Source organism: Entelurus aequoreus, linkage group LG21 (genome assembly GCF_033978785.1).
Source record: "Entelurus aequoreus isolate RoL-2023_Sb linkage group LG21, RoL_Eaeq_v1.1, whole genome shotgun sequence".
Taxonomy (NCBI): Eukaryota; Metazoa; Chordata; class Actinopteri; order Syngnathiformes; family Syngnathidae; genus Entelurus; species Entelurus aequoreus.
Genome location: NC_084751.1, coordinates 32,120,560 through 32,135,362, shown reverse-complemented (window position 1 = coordinate 32,135,362; position 14,803 = coordinate 32,120,560). Strand labels below are relative to the sequence as shown.

The 14,803-nt window shown below is 36.5% G+C and overlaps 1 protein-coding gene across 5 annotated transcripts in view; it reads left to right on the top strand.

The window, feature by feature from the left end:
- The window catches only part of sptan1 (spectrin alpha, non-erythrocytic 1), a 70,442-nt gene that overhangs the window by 22,155 nt on the left and 33,484 nt on the right, over nt 1–14,803 (top strand). For 2 of the 5 annotated variants that reach the window (XM_062031493.1, XM_062031491.1), the window contains exons 15-28: nt 83–264; nt 351–594; nt 3,332–3,454; nt 3,529–3,746; nt 3,852–3,944; nt 4,041–4,175; nt 4,922–5,070; nt 5,215–5,271; nt 10,587–10,785; nt 11,596–11,700; nt 11,772–11,807; nt 11,898–11,933; nt 13,089–13,136; nt 14,060–14,151. In XM_062031493.1, the coding sequence (XP_061887477.1) occupies nt 83–264; nt 351–594; nt 3,332–3,454; nt 3,529–3,746; nt 3,852–3,944; nt 4,041–4,175; nt 4,922–5,070; nt 5,215–5,271; nt 10,587–10,785; nt 11,596–11,700; nt 11,772–11,807; nt 11,898–11,933; nt 13,089–13,136; nt 14,060–14,151 (1,717 nt within the window). The remainder of the gene's footprint in view (nt 1–82; nt 265–350; nt 595–3,331; nt 3,455–3,528; nt 3,747–3,851; nt 3,945–4,040; nt 4,176–4,921; nt 5,071–5,214; nt 5,272–10,586; nt 10,786–11,595; nt 11,701–11,771; nt 11,808–11,897; nt 11,934–13,088; nt 13,137–14,059; nt 14,152–14,803) is intronic. The other 3 variants (XM_062031496.1, XM_062031495.1, XM_062031492.1) reach the window with 2 other exon arrangements.

Below are 14,803 nucleotides of genomic sequence, written 5' to 3'. Positions count from 1 at the left end.
AAACACATATTTTAATTACTAAGACATGCAGCAGCAGCATTATACTTTGTATATCATACTGTATATATCTTGCATTTTCTAGGCATCAAGCTCCGTGAGGCCAACCAACAGCAGCAATTTAACAGGAATGTAGAGGACATTGAGCTTTGGCTCTATGAGGTTGAGGGCCACTTGACCTCAGACGACTATGGCAAAGACCTAACCAGTGTCCAAAATCTTCAGAAAAAACATGCACTTCTTGAAGCTGATGTAACTGCTCACCAGGTATATGATGAACCATAGACCATTATGAGTTGCGATGAAGTAACTTGTTTAAAACACTAATTGTATACATCTTTTGCTTTGATCAGGATCGCATTGATGGAATAATAATTCAAGCTCGACAGTTCCAAGAGGCTGGACACTTTGATGCTGATAACATCCGGAAGAAACAGGACGCTTTAGTAGTTCGTTACGAAGCCCTTCGTGAGCCCATGGCTGCACGCAAACAGAAGCTGGCTGACTCTCTTCGCCTCCAGCAACTTTTCAGAGATGTTGAAGATGAGGAGACTTGGATACGCGAGAAAGAGCCCATAGCTGCATCTACAAACAGAGGTACAAACTTTCATCCCTCCATCCATTTTCTACCGCTTGTCCCTTTTGGGGTCCCCAGGGGCCTGGGGCCTATCCCAGCTGCACTCGGATGGAAGGCCGCGTACACCCTGGTCAAATCGCCACATCATCGCAGTGGCCAACATATCAATTATAATCAATAACCAGTGTTAATTTTGTTGACTAAAAATGTTTGTCTTCGTTATTGTCAACGACCTATTTTCTCTTGACGAAATCAGGACGATAACGAATGAAAACAAAAGCACGTTGACTAAAACAATGACGAAATTAATTGACAATTTAGTCAATGAATTAAAACAAGACAGAGACAAAATCCAATCATATTTAATCTCGTCTTTTAGTGGGTGTGACAAAATATCCAATCACAGTTGCATGTGGGAGACGGGCGGGTGTAAAAACACAATGGGTATCCGATCAAAACAGGCCTCTTTGTAAGGTGATATCCACCCGCAAAAGCAAGAATCAATACACGACATCAATAGAATATGTCTTCTACACCGGGAAGAAAGATAAGAGAAGACATATGGACGCACGTCACCTCTGCCACGGTAGACAACAAGACATGTTGTTAACCCTGTGGATCCAATGTATTTGGCAAAAATACAACCGACTTGAAGCGCCATCTGCAGACTAACAATTGTGACATCTTCCCAACAGTAAGGCTGAAGCTAATATTTCAAAATGACTCATACTGTACTGAATTACCATTACTATTAAGACGGTAGACCAGGTGCAACACTGCTTAATATACCACATATCCGGAAAAAAAACACTTACCGGTACTTAAAAACAAATGTAGACCATTTGTAGTAGACCATGATGCCGCGAGCTGAGCCGAGCTTACCTGCCATAACATATACCTGTACAGTTCACTTTAATCGATGTTCAGATGATGTTCTGTTCAGCTATTAATTGCACAACTTGACAACCCGAAAGACCAGATTTGTCATTTTTTAAGCGAACACAAAAAGACAGCTAGCTATGCGAGACATAGATCAGTGATATTTTTGTTTGGCCATAATTGTCTAAATATATAGTAGACCTACATGATAAAATGTACATATTACATTTTATTGATGGAACAGAAAATAGTTACGTTATTGAACATAATAGTTCAAATTATTGTTTTTGTTATGCACTCAACAGTTCATGTATACAACTAATAATGTAACACTATATTATAGTAGTGCTCATTACATTCTTAATGTTAACATTTGACCGTCAAATACACGTTGTGTTCCATTTCCATTATTTCCTGTAAAATAAATACAATTATCTTAATGCAATTTAATTTTACACGCCGCTCAGAGCAAGTGGAAACGTTGTAGCCCGCCAAGCACCTAGCACTACCAAGCTCGTTTGCCAAATAAATGATGGACTATATGCTCCGTTGCATCCTACACTCTATTGAATGCACGTTCGGAAATTAACTGGAAAAAATTCTGAGGCTTTAATTAGTCTCTTAGTCTGAATTGATTCTGAAATAATGTGATGCACCATATTGAGAGTTAATGAAATGCATCTGTGTATGCCAAGTTATGCAGTGTTGATTTATTACGTTGTACAGTAATTATAATAACCTTAATAAAAGTGGTATCGGGAAAACTTCAAAGATGCGTTATCTTTATACTTAATATTTTCGTTGACAAAATTTACTGTAATTTTAGTCAACTAAAATGGTGAGGAATTTAGCTCACTAAAATCTCATGCACATGAAAAATGAGGGGGATAATTGGTGATGAGCCCATGTGGTTTGGCCAAATCCCCTGGCCTGGCTGCAGGATGGGCCCTTGATTTCCAATTTCTGGGTAGGATGTGGCACCTGGCAATTGTTCAGAAGGGTCCCAGCAGATACATATAACGTAGCTCGGGTACTTAAACCCCTCCACCGCGATAAAGGGGCAGTTCAAGGAGAAGGAAGATTTTTTTTAAAGTTGTGTGAAACTGCACAGTATGATACTCGGAGCTGTTTCTAAAAATGTAGTTTCCCGATTTAGCTACTGAATATGAATCTCCCGAACTAGACAGAATTACCAAAATCAAAAGCTGCGCCTCTGTCAGTCGAGGCGTAAATTGAAAACTTCCATTTCTAAAATTTCTATCTGTGCGTAATTAAGCCAATATTAAGTATGTATTTGCACAGTACGTTTGTTTTACAATGGGAGTGCATATTTGTGAGTGTACCTGCAGCTGCCTCGTATCGCTTTGGCAGATACGTCAAGAGTCTTAGTTTGGGGCACTCACAACAGTAACACTTATTTTCCAGAAACGTGCCACATGGAACGCTTCAGTCGCAGTAACGTAGCTTGTTGTCTTTTTGCCCTTAGTGTTTGCCAATAAAGAATCTGTATTCTAAACCCTGGCTGACTAGGTACTGTAAGTAGCACCTAGTATAAGCAGTTTTTGCCAGTGGACATGCATCAATAGTAGTTAGGACCATGTCAAACCAAGTACATGCAAATCCCCCGTTCCTTTGAATGCAATATGATAGTGTATGATCATGTTTCTTTCATTAAGCACCAGTAAATGCAGGTCTATGTAGTATGTATGATTGATGGTTGTGTGAATGAGGTGATACAGTTGAAATGATTTGACTTTGACTGTAGAAAGCTACAAAAAACTGTAGCACCCTGCATGTATCATTTCATCGCAAAGCACAACTTAAAACCTTGATTCACGGTCAGATCAGATAAAGGTCTTAACTAAAATGTGTCTTTAGGCAAAGATCTAATTGGTGTCCAGAATCTGCTGAAGAAGCACCAGGCCCTCCAAGCTGAGATCACTGGTCATGAGCCTCGTATAAAAGCAGTCTCTTTGAAAGGAGAGGCCATGGTAGAAGAAGGTATTTATTTACATTTGTAACCCACTTAATGTGTGCTACCTGAAATTTTAATCAATATGGGTGGCCATCCTCAGGACACTTTGCTGGTGCAGAAGTAAAAGCAAAACTGTCTGAGCTACACGGACGCTGGGATGTTCTGAAGTCCAAGGCCTTTCAGAGAAGGCAGGACCTTGAAGACTCTCTTCAGGCGCAGCAATACTTTGCTGATGCCAATGAAGCGGAGTCTTGGATGAGAGAGAAGGAACCCATTGTGGGGAGCATAGACTATGGTAAAGATGAAGACTCTGCTGAGGTATGTGAACACACTTTGGAGGAAAAGTCATGTCCGTGTGTCTTTTTTCTAGTTTGTCATATTCTTGCTGCAAAGATAGCTCAGCTCATGACTTGTATTTTACAGGCTTTACTGAAGAAACATGAGGCTCTGATGTCTGACCTGAGTGCCTATGGAAGTAGCATCAAGGGGCTGAATGAACAGGCTGTGACTTGCAGGGTAAACATTACACTACCTCATGTTTGCACAAATGTAAATGTTATCTTTCATTTTGTACTTAGAAAAAATTATGTGACTCCTTTTTTGAATGACCAGCAACAAGTGGCACCAACCGATGATGAGACTGGGAAGGAACTTGTTCTGGCCCTGTACGATTACCAGGAGAAGAGCCCCCGTGAAGTTACCATGAAGAAGGGTGACATTCTCACCCTTTTGAACAGCACCAATAAGGTAAAGATGACATCTGCTTGATGACACGCAATACGTAACATCACACACCACAATGTAAATAAACACTTAATCATTGATTTAATCATTTTAAGTATGTATGTCCTTTGAACCATATTAGAGGGTTATCTTTTAAACCAATGTCTTTAGTGATTGTGATATTTTGTTAAAATGTCATATTTTAAAAGAGTGATTCTGAACCACTGTGCTGCAGCACAACAGTGCATTAGGTGTGCTGTAGGATTCGTGAAATCCGGAATCCTAGAAAAAGGCCTGTCAGATACTGGAGGGCTGATAGATTGCTGTAAATGCTCAAAAATGTGCTCTGCACTTGAGTTCAATGTGCAAATAAAGCACAATTAATTTGATTTGTTGACATCCTACACTTTTTTGGGTTCAGATTACTAATAACGCCTAAAATTTGTAAAAATAACAAGCATGAGAATGTTGATGAAAAGAATAACCCTCAAAACACTGAAACTTTTTCTGCAACTTTTTGTAAAAGCTGCTGACATTTTAGGCCGCACCAATCACAAAACAAGCTCGAAATCTTGGAGGTTTAGAGTCGTTTGTCCTTAATGTTCTAGTTTTGTTGCTGTATTATTTCTACTGATGACATCCACCTGTTCCGCTATGGATTATGTATAAGTATTGCCCTTTTTGCCAAAATGATAGCTGTATCATTGTGGAGGCTATGATAGCTCTGCTCTGTTTGCAAGTGTTATTGAAAGCATTATTTTGTTTTGTAGGACTGGTGGAAAGTCGAAGTGAATGACCGCCAGGGATTTGTTCCTGCTGCATATGTGAAGAAGCTGGATCCCAATCAGTCCTCTTCCAGGGAAAACCTTCTGGATGACCATGGAAGCATTGGACTTCGCCATGACCAAATTGATAATCAGTAAGACCAGCCTTTTAAAAAAAAAAAAGTTCTCCCCCTCAGACACTTTTTTTTCTTTTTTCTTTTCAATTAAAACATTTCTCTTTTCCCTCTTCTGTCCTTTGACTGCATCTAACAATGTAATCTTGCCTTGGTATTGGTAAGGCTTGTCACCAAAGAGGCTTGCAGCGTGTCTATGCGCACAAAGCAGGTTGAAGAGCTGTGAGTAGGAACTCGTGTCTACTTCCGTGCTGTATTCCTTGTTCCCACATTTCTATCACACTTGTTTGGAATGGGCATTCCACCAAATCAATTCATACTTTATCTTTTATTATTTTTTGCATTGCTTTCAGAAGGATACCAAATTTAGTGTGTTTTCCACACTTCAAATCCAATTTCAACCAAACCAAAAATGCTGCAACAATTCTTATTCAAAGAAGAACAGCAGGACAGAATGGTGACAGATTCTGGCCTCATAGTGTTTCTATTCAAATTGTACTTTCTATGTTGTCAACCTACCAAGTATTTATTTAATTAAAACAAACTTCACATTGTGAAAAAACTAATTCCTCCATCAGAAATCAAGTTTGCCCATCCCTCATTCTTGTATACCCCTCACTGAAACCATTGCTTTGTTACTGTATGTGTGCCATGTCAACAATGACTTACTGACCAAAGTATCATTGTTGTAAGTTGTGTTTGGCAAAACCACTTTTTCAGAATGTTTGTTGGCTCCCAAACATTCCTTAAAAATGCCCCCTTTTATGTATATGAAACTTGCTGACCCTAACAAGAGGATAATAATTGAACTGCACATCATGTGTGCAGATTACAGATGCCACTAGTGGTAATTTCGTTGTCTAATGATTGTCGTCTTATTTATTGTCAACAAACTATTTTCCCCTAACATAAGACGATTAACTAATTACAACAAATGCACGCTAAAAAGATTGTGACGAAAATAAATGATGTTTTAGTCAACAAATAAAAAAGAGATAAACATGTTGACAGAAACTAAATCAATTAATATTTCATTTCATCTTGTAGATAGGTGTGATAAGTTTGGAGTATATCGAATTGCAGGTCTTTACTAGCGTACGTGAGACGGGCCAGGAGTGAGTTATGAAGGGTAACCAATAAGATGCTTTTATTTGGGAGATTAGGAAGTTGGATCTCCCACGGCCAAAACCAAACTATGCATTTTAACAAGTTCCACATCATAATAATTGTGCACTTACACACTGAAAGGAGGACATATTTTTGAAACTATGACGACATTAGCAGACGAGTCATCATGACCATGTCCACCGCGCTTGCAACAAAAGGAGGGAGAAGATACAGTGTTTCCTATGTATTAATAAATTAGAGGGGACTCTTACGAACAAATTACATTTTCCCCGCCACAAATGCATCTTTGCTGCTTCCGGTTCTTCCACGCGCATAAACAAATGATAAAAGTGTGGCAGCATGCATCGTAACTTTGCTTCACTACACACATACACACCTGTTTTGCCAGAGACGTAGAAGAAAACTAAATAGAAAAAGTGCCTAAACGATAATTATTCAAATTGACCTGTGGAGCAAAAAATTACCAACTGCATTATTCCTGACCATAAGTTCAGGCAACGTTTGTGTTAAAGAAATGCTTTGCAGGTAGTCTAAATAAAGGTGCTTTTAAGGAAACTTTAAAGAAGCCTTATCTCTTGTAATGTATGTTTTAGTCGACTAAATGTATGTAATCTTAGCTGACTAATATATTGTGTAATTAAAAAAAATAAAATAAAAATAAAAATCAAAAGATGATGACTAAAACTAAGTATCTACTGTCAAAATGAACACTGGAAGACACGGTATGGGATTGTCACGGTTTAGTACATACCTCAGTACAGTAAGGGAGCAGAATATCAACACAAAAAACTGCTTAGCTTTTTTAGCTTTAATGATTTTTCAAAGAAAACATTAAAAACTACAAACTGCTGGCAGTTTATACTCCAACTGGTAGAATTGTCAAACAAAAAATAAAAATAAAGACGATACAAAAGCTGGGTACAGATACTGTAGGTCAGGGGTCACCAACGCGGTGCCCGCGGGCACCAGGTAGCCCGTAAGGACCAGATGAGTAGCCCGCTGGCCTGTTCTAAAAATAGCTCAAATAGCAGCACTTACCAGTGAGCTGCCTCTATTTTTTAAATTGTATTTATTTACTAGCAAGCTGGTCTCGCTTTGCCCGACATTTTTAATTCTAAGAGAGACAAAACTCAAATAGAATTTAAAAATCCAAGAAATTATTTTAAAGACTTGGTCTTCACTTGTTTAAATAAATTCATTTATTTTTTTACTTTGCTTCTTATAACTTTCAGAAAGACAATTTTAGAGAAAAAATACAACCTTAAAAATGATTTTAGGATTTTTAAACACATATACCTTTTTACCTTTTGAATTCCTTCCTCTTCTTTCCTGACAATTTAAATCGATGTTCAAGTAAATTTATCTTTTTTATTGTAAAGAATAATAAATACATTTTGATTTAATTTTTCATTTTAGCTTCTGTTTTTTTGACGAAGAATATTTGTGAAATATTTCTTCAAACTTATTATGATTAATATTCAAAAAAAATATTCTGGCAAAGCTAGAAAATCTGTAGAATCAAATTTAAATCTTATTTCAAAGTCTTTTGAATTTATTTTAAAATTTTTGTTCTGGAAAATCTGGAAGAAATAATGATTTGTCTTTGTTAGAAATATAGCTTGGTCCAATTTGTTATATATTCTAACAAAGTGCAGATTGGAATTTAACCTATTTAAAACATGTTATCAAAATTCTAAAATTAATCTTAATCAGGAAAAATTACTAATGATATTCCATAAATTATTTTTTCAATTTTTTCAAAAAGATTCGAATTAGCTAGTTTTTCTCTTCTTTTTTTCGGTTGAATTTTGAATTTTAAAGAGTCGAAATTGAAGATAAACTATGTTTCAAAATTTAATTGTCTTTTTTTTCGTGTTATCTCCTCTTTTAGACCGTTCAATTAAGTGTAAATATCATTAATTATTAATAATAACATAGAGTTAAAGGTAAATTGAGCAAATTGGCTATTTCTGGCAATTTATTTAAGTGTGTATCAAACTGGTAGCCCTTCGCATTAATCACTACCCAAGAAGTAGCTCTTGCTTTCAAAAAGGTTGGTGACCCCTGCTGTAGGTCAATATACTGTTACTATAGGCTATATAAATGTTGCTTTATTGGTGACAAATTATTATATATTATAAATTAGTGTAATGTATAAGTGCCACAATTGTTAACAATTAATTTTATTTCTAGGTAATGCTGAGGGCCAATGAAAAACGGTCAGCTATTTAGGTGCTTTTAGTCTGACCTGAAATGCTCTTTCTCTATATTCACTCGTTGCAACTATCAAACTTGTTACATGCTGCTATTATCAATTAAGTCATATCTATCCAATGTAATATTCTTGGCCAGAAAGACAATATTAGGTTTCTTGGGTTAAATTATTGCTCTGCTTCTCTTCTTGCATTCCCAGTCTTCTGTCCGCCTCAGCCACCGTGTATGTTTTTTTCTTAGAACCTTTGGATCCCATGTACATCTGGTGTTTTAGTCAAGTACCGGTAGTAGGCAGCTTCGAATAGATAGTATTTATAGTCCTGTGTCATTAGGTTTCTTGGGTTAAAGGGGCTTGCTAGCTACAGCAAGAGGTAAGCTAGCTTCTTGCGTCAACAGCTGAATGGCTTTTGATTTGTAATGCACAACACAATAGGATAGGACAACACTCTGTACTGACTGAAAAACATGAACAATCATATTACAGTATCTGTAAAGTATTAGTCCACATTTCATTTTTGTTTGTACACAACTAGTTCGACAGTGTATGTAGTGTAGTTATAATAGCAGTCATCATCAATATTATAGTGACTCACTCAAAGGACAGTTGCGGCCACGTTTCCAATTGATTTTGGGTAAGCACAACACTTATGTCGGCATAGCTTGGCTCCAAGTTCCCGATTTATACCGTTCAGTCATGTCGACGTTTCAGCCTCTCTTCGTGTTCGTGTCTATAACCACCAGTTCATCCTCTGTATATTCATGTTCAAAAAGATAAGGTTGGGAATCCTCATTTTTTCTAGGAATACTCGTCTTTGTTGTCTGTTACCAAGTCTGCGATTAATTAGAATGCACTCGCGTTTGCTTCTGGAAGTAGGAACACACATTTGTTGCCGGAGGTCGGAAGTGTGCCACTATGAAAACGAAAATAAATGCGCTGAGGTAATGCTTAAAATGACCAAAATACAGTAAATATTGAACATATTACATAATATTATGTATGTGTCTGTTACCTCATTATAGATATAGTTGCAATGTGTGTATACAATGTTGATGGGGGGTTTTGAAGTTGTTTTATAGGGCTTTGAAGGATACAATGGTGACTCCCATTAGCCGCATTTTGCAAGCACTTTTGTTTGCCACTATGAAAACTAAATTAAATGCGCTGAGGTAATGCTTAAAATGACCAAAATACAGTAAATATTGAACATATTACATACTATTATGTATGTGTCTGTTACCTCATTATAGATATAGTTGCAATGTGTGTATACAATGTTGATGGGGGGTTTTGAAGTTGTTTTATAGGGCTTTGAAGGATACAATGGTGACTCCCATTAGCCGCATTTTGCAAGCACTTTTGTTTGCCACTATGAAAACGAAATTAAATGCGCTGAGGTAATGCTTAAAATGACCAAAATACAGTAAATATTGAACATATTACATACTATTATGTATGTGTCTGTTACCTCATTATAGATATAGTTGCAATGTGTGTATACAATGTTGATGGGGGGTTTTGAAGTTGTTTTATAGGGCTTTGAAGGATACAATGGTGACTCCCATTAGCCGCATTTTGCAAGCACTTTTGTTTATCATCTTTAGAATCCTAAAAAAAAGACAGGTGTGATCTTGTCTCTCATAATGATTGTGAACAATAGGCAAAAATTACAAAAAAAGTGCAGTTCCTCTTTAAGTTTTTGCTTTTACTACTTCTCTTCTTGCCTTCCCCCTTATCCACCGTAAATGTTTTGTTCTTAGAACCCTTTGGATCCCATGTACATCTGGTGTTTTAGTCAAGTAGTAGGCAGCTTAAAATACATAGAAGAGCTTTTATAGTCCTGTGTCATTTTCGATCATTTATTTCAAGTATAGGACATCTGCCGTCATCCCCTCATGCGTGCTGATGTCATTTATTGCCATGTGTCATTTTGCTGTTATCAACTCCGTTTGAAACACACTTCGTATTCTTCTACATTCAATTAGCCAAGCATTGCAAGGCTAATTTGATCTTTGATCATATCAAGTTGGTATGGAAACAATAAGCATCAGCTTGAGCTGGAAATGGTGACATACACAATATGCATTCATTGTGATTTATGTTGAAGCCATGTTCATTATGGGAGAAACACACTGCATGCCAGCGTTTTTATGCCAAAGCATTTATTTTTGTTAATTGAATGCTTTTGTCTTGGCAGGTATGGAACGCTGTTAGACCTGGGCGAGAAACGCAAGAACATGTTGGAGAAAAGCTGCAAGAAGTTTATGTTGTTTCGCGAAGCAAACGAGCTTCAACAGTGGATCAATGAGAAGGAGAATGCCCTCACCAACGAAGAGGTGGGCTCAGACCTGGAGCAGGTGGAGGTCCTACAAAAGAAGTTTGACGATTTCCAGAAGGTACTATTCCCTAACAATGTACAAATGTTTTGTTTTTGTTCTAACATTCAATGATTCTATTGAAATTAATATTACATTTTATTCAGTTTTTGACATTGGATCAGGATGGCCACAATTGTAAAAAAAATGTTTTAAAAATACAAACATAAACTTATGTTACTTTTATAATGAAAGTAAAAGTGTTTTGTGTCCATGCTGCTTGTTCATAAAGAAATAACAAATTCACATACAATACAATGTCTTACACCTTCTTATATCCATTAATGTTATACACTTGTACTCATTATGGTCACTGGTAAGCTGTAGACTATCCCAGCTGACAATGGGCAAGAGGATGACACTAGTGTTGCTGGCCTTGCTTTTTCTTTAAGTACACTTTTTACTTTGCACCTCTTTATTTTTGTTTTATTAACACATATACACATAGATGCCCAAATGGAGATTCAAACCCTCAATCTCCTGAGTGTGTGGCTAACATGCTAACCACTAGGCCGCTGTGCAGGCCACCTTCTCGCATTTACTTTTTATTTTGGACAAGTGATGTTACATTTGCCAGTTTATCTCACAAAGTCTCATTTTGTCATCTGTGTAGTAACGCCTTTTAAAACCAAGAAGTCATGCACCAAAACACAGAAAAACAGTCATGTTTGTTTTAAGCAGCCGTTTTGGGTCATTTCCATAGTCCTTACACAAAAGAACGTGATTAAATTAAGTAGAATAGTAAGGCTTATTAATAAGATGAAATGGATGAAAAATGTGGGTGTGGCCTGGCAGCAAATTAAACATATTTGTTGTTTTGTGGCTTTGCAGGACCTGAAGGCCAATGAGTCCCGCTTGAGGGACATCAACAGAGTGGCTTCTGAGCTGGAGTCTGAAGGTCTCATGGCCGAGGAGGCACCTGTGGTTCAAGCTCAGGTAAGATTTACTCACCTGTCTCACTGCTTCCATTTCAAGTGTGCCTTCATTTGCTCTTTCTTCTTTTGCAGCAGCAAGAAGCGTTAGGTTCGGCGCCTGGCAAGATGGTAAGCTACATTGCATGTCATTGTATATTGTATGTGATACTTAAGAAAAATATATACATTTACCATAACCAAGTCTTATTTCTTCGATAGGATGAAACTGATTCCAAAGGTGCATCTCCATGGAAGGTAATTGTTCCTGAACTGCTCCTCTTTTGTTGGACATTGGCTTACATTTAAGTCTGCAAAGGCTATGCAAGAACAATAGTTTGCTGTGTAAAAAGACAAAGTAGACAAATATTTGTCATCTTTTCAAACCTGAAGTCCTGATTATATTATTCCAGGTAGCTTTTATAAGTGCCATGTCACTTTCTTTTCATTTCCATCTCTGACTGTACCAATATGCATATCTATACTCCTAATGTAATAGTAATGCTTATGCTTTGTTTACTTCCAACATGCTTGAATAAGGGTGTCTCAATATGATATTAATAGTGGATATCAGTCCGATATCAGCAAAAAAACAAGTACCGGTATCTGATTATATTGGCTTGCATTTTAAATCTCAGCTATAAAGCCTCCATCCTGCAGCGTGTTCACTTGTGCAAAGTTGGACAGCCAGTTAACATCTAAATTGAGTCGCACGGTATACCGGTACTAATAAAGTACCGTAGTACCAATGAATTATGACAATACTATACTGCCTTCAAAACTGACGATTAAGGTGAAGTTTTAAACGCAAACGCCGCACTGCAAGCTCTGCTTTAAAACATGCCTCACCAAAGGTGGCGGTACAGTATTACCACCTTTGCTTCAAACTTAGGTAAACATTTAAATAACAAACATTCAGATCTGCACAAAGAGTTTGAAGAGCAACAGGTAATGTAGTTAACTAGCTCCTCTGCTTTCTCAGGGCATTCAATCGATCGCAACCAGACTGTTTGGTTTTGACAAACCAAACCAAACAATGACCTAGATGAATGAGTGTAATTTATTCAAATATGAGTGATGATGTATGAGTGTGATATTTGTTACAATGTTATTATTAATTTTACTTAAGTGCAAGTTAGTAACATAGAAAGCATGAAATCAAAAAACAAGGTAATTTAAAAAAACATTTATTAGCTTTAGCATCAGCCTGCTAAACCCATTAGCATTAGGCTCACTGATTTGAGCTAACGAAACAAATGTGCATGTAGAGCATGTAATGATAGTCCAGTATTTGTGATGTGATTTAACCGTTTACTACCTCCTGTATTGTGGTGCTTTTGCTCCAGTAAATTGAGCTTTTAAAAAGTGAAATACTATCAACTTGTAAACTGTCGGCCTTTTTTTTGTCAATAGAACATACGTATGGCTGTTCAAACAACCGCTAACTTCAACACCATCAAGGTAAGCATACCCACACCTTAAGATTTTCTCCTATGTATTTCATGAAATACTCAAACATAAAGTGTTTTTGCAACTATGGAGTAACACTGTAAACACTTAACCTAACACAAACCTTTTTATTGTCATGTATATGTAATTTATCATTTTCACCCTGTTTGATTAGAGAGTAAAAAAAAAAACATCACGTAGTCCTACTTAATAAAGCATCAGTGAATAATTTGTGATGACAAATTGAATGTGGTCTTCAGATGATTTAAGAAAATAGAACGTAGGAAAACGTTGCTAAGGTTGAACTGTTATTGATCATTGATCGACGCACTGCAATTATGTAGAATGCCACTTGATCAATAGGGTTGCTGGAAAAAATGTATTCACATTTGAATTCTTATTTATCATCATTCTAAATTGTTTAAATTTTTTTTTTAAATACGTTTTTATTTCATTCGTTAGCAGCCAAGAGGAGTTTCTGAAACCTGTAACCTGTTATTAAAATGTTTTATTATAATTTATATACCAACTAATATATTGTGAGAATCGATTGTAATCGAGAATTGTGTTGAATCGCAAATCAATTGTCACCCTAAGAATCGGATTTGAATTGAATCAGGAGTTGGTGTAAGATGTACATCCATATTGATCACATGTATACATTAAATATTACATCTCATGTCATTGATGAGCAGTACTATAGAAGTGTTGACAACTTTGACAATGACATGTCACTCACTGCATTTAAAATGCTTAATCAGTGATGCAGTTTTACACCAAGGAACACACAACAAAAATGAAATAATGAAAGAAATGCTTTGTATTCAAATGTAACAGTTGTAGTGCAAAATGTAAAGGGCAAGTACACTCTTGAGTCGGATTAATCTTCTTATTTGTTTATTAAGTACTGACAAGCCCATTGTTTCATTATGCAGGAACTGAACAACCGCTGGAAATCGCTGCAGCAGCTGGCTGAAGAGCGAAGCAATGTTTTGGGTAGTGCCCATGAAGTACAGCGATTCCATAGGTAACAATCATCATCAAACATTTTACACGTCAACACAGACTGTATTTAGAAAATCATAACTCAATCATGTCCAATAGTCCTCATCTGTTAACCAATGTAAGTTAGAAATGTCAACCCGGACAGTACTGACAAAAGATGATAATTTTCACACATGCTACTCATTGAATATTACAATTGGTATTACAGGTATGTGGAAAACACAGGAGATACGCTGGATTCATACACCATGCCAACACAAACGCCAATATTTTCAAAAAATACTTACTTTATAACACCTCTGATTATTATTATGGTTATATATTACATGCACTATGTACATTATATTATAAATCTTTTGCATGGAATACACAAAACCACATACATGTTTTTTTAATGTACATGTATTTTACAAATTTAACACTGCATGGAATACAATCATCACCTGTTAATCAATAACTTCATTACTGGTGCTGTTTAGTAAGATTTAAATCCATGCAGTAATTACACAATTGTGTATTTCTCGACACAAACACTGACTGAACGATCACTTTTTCACAACTTTTATCCTGGTCGGAGTTTTCCAAAGTCTTATTTTTGTGCACTAAACCTGTAAAAAAGTATTTTTCTAAATACCCATGTTCTTGTAGACAAAAACCACAGTTACAGCTGTCAA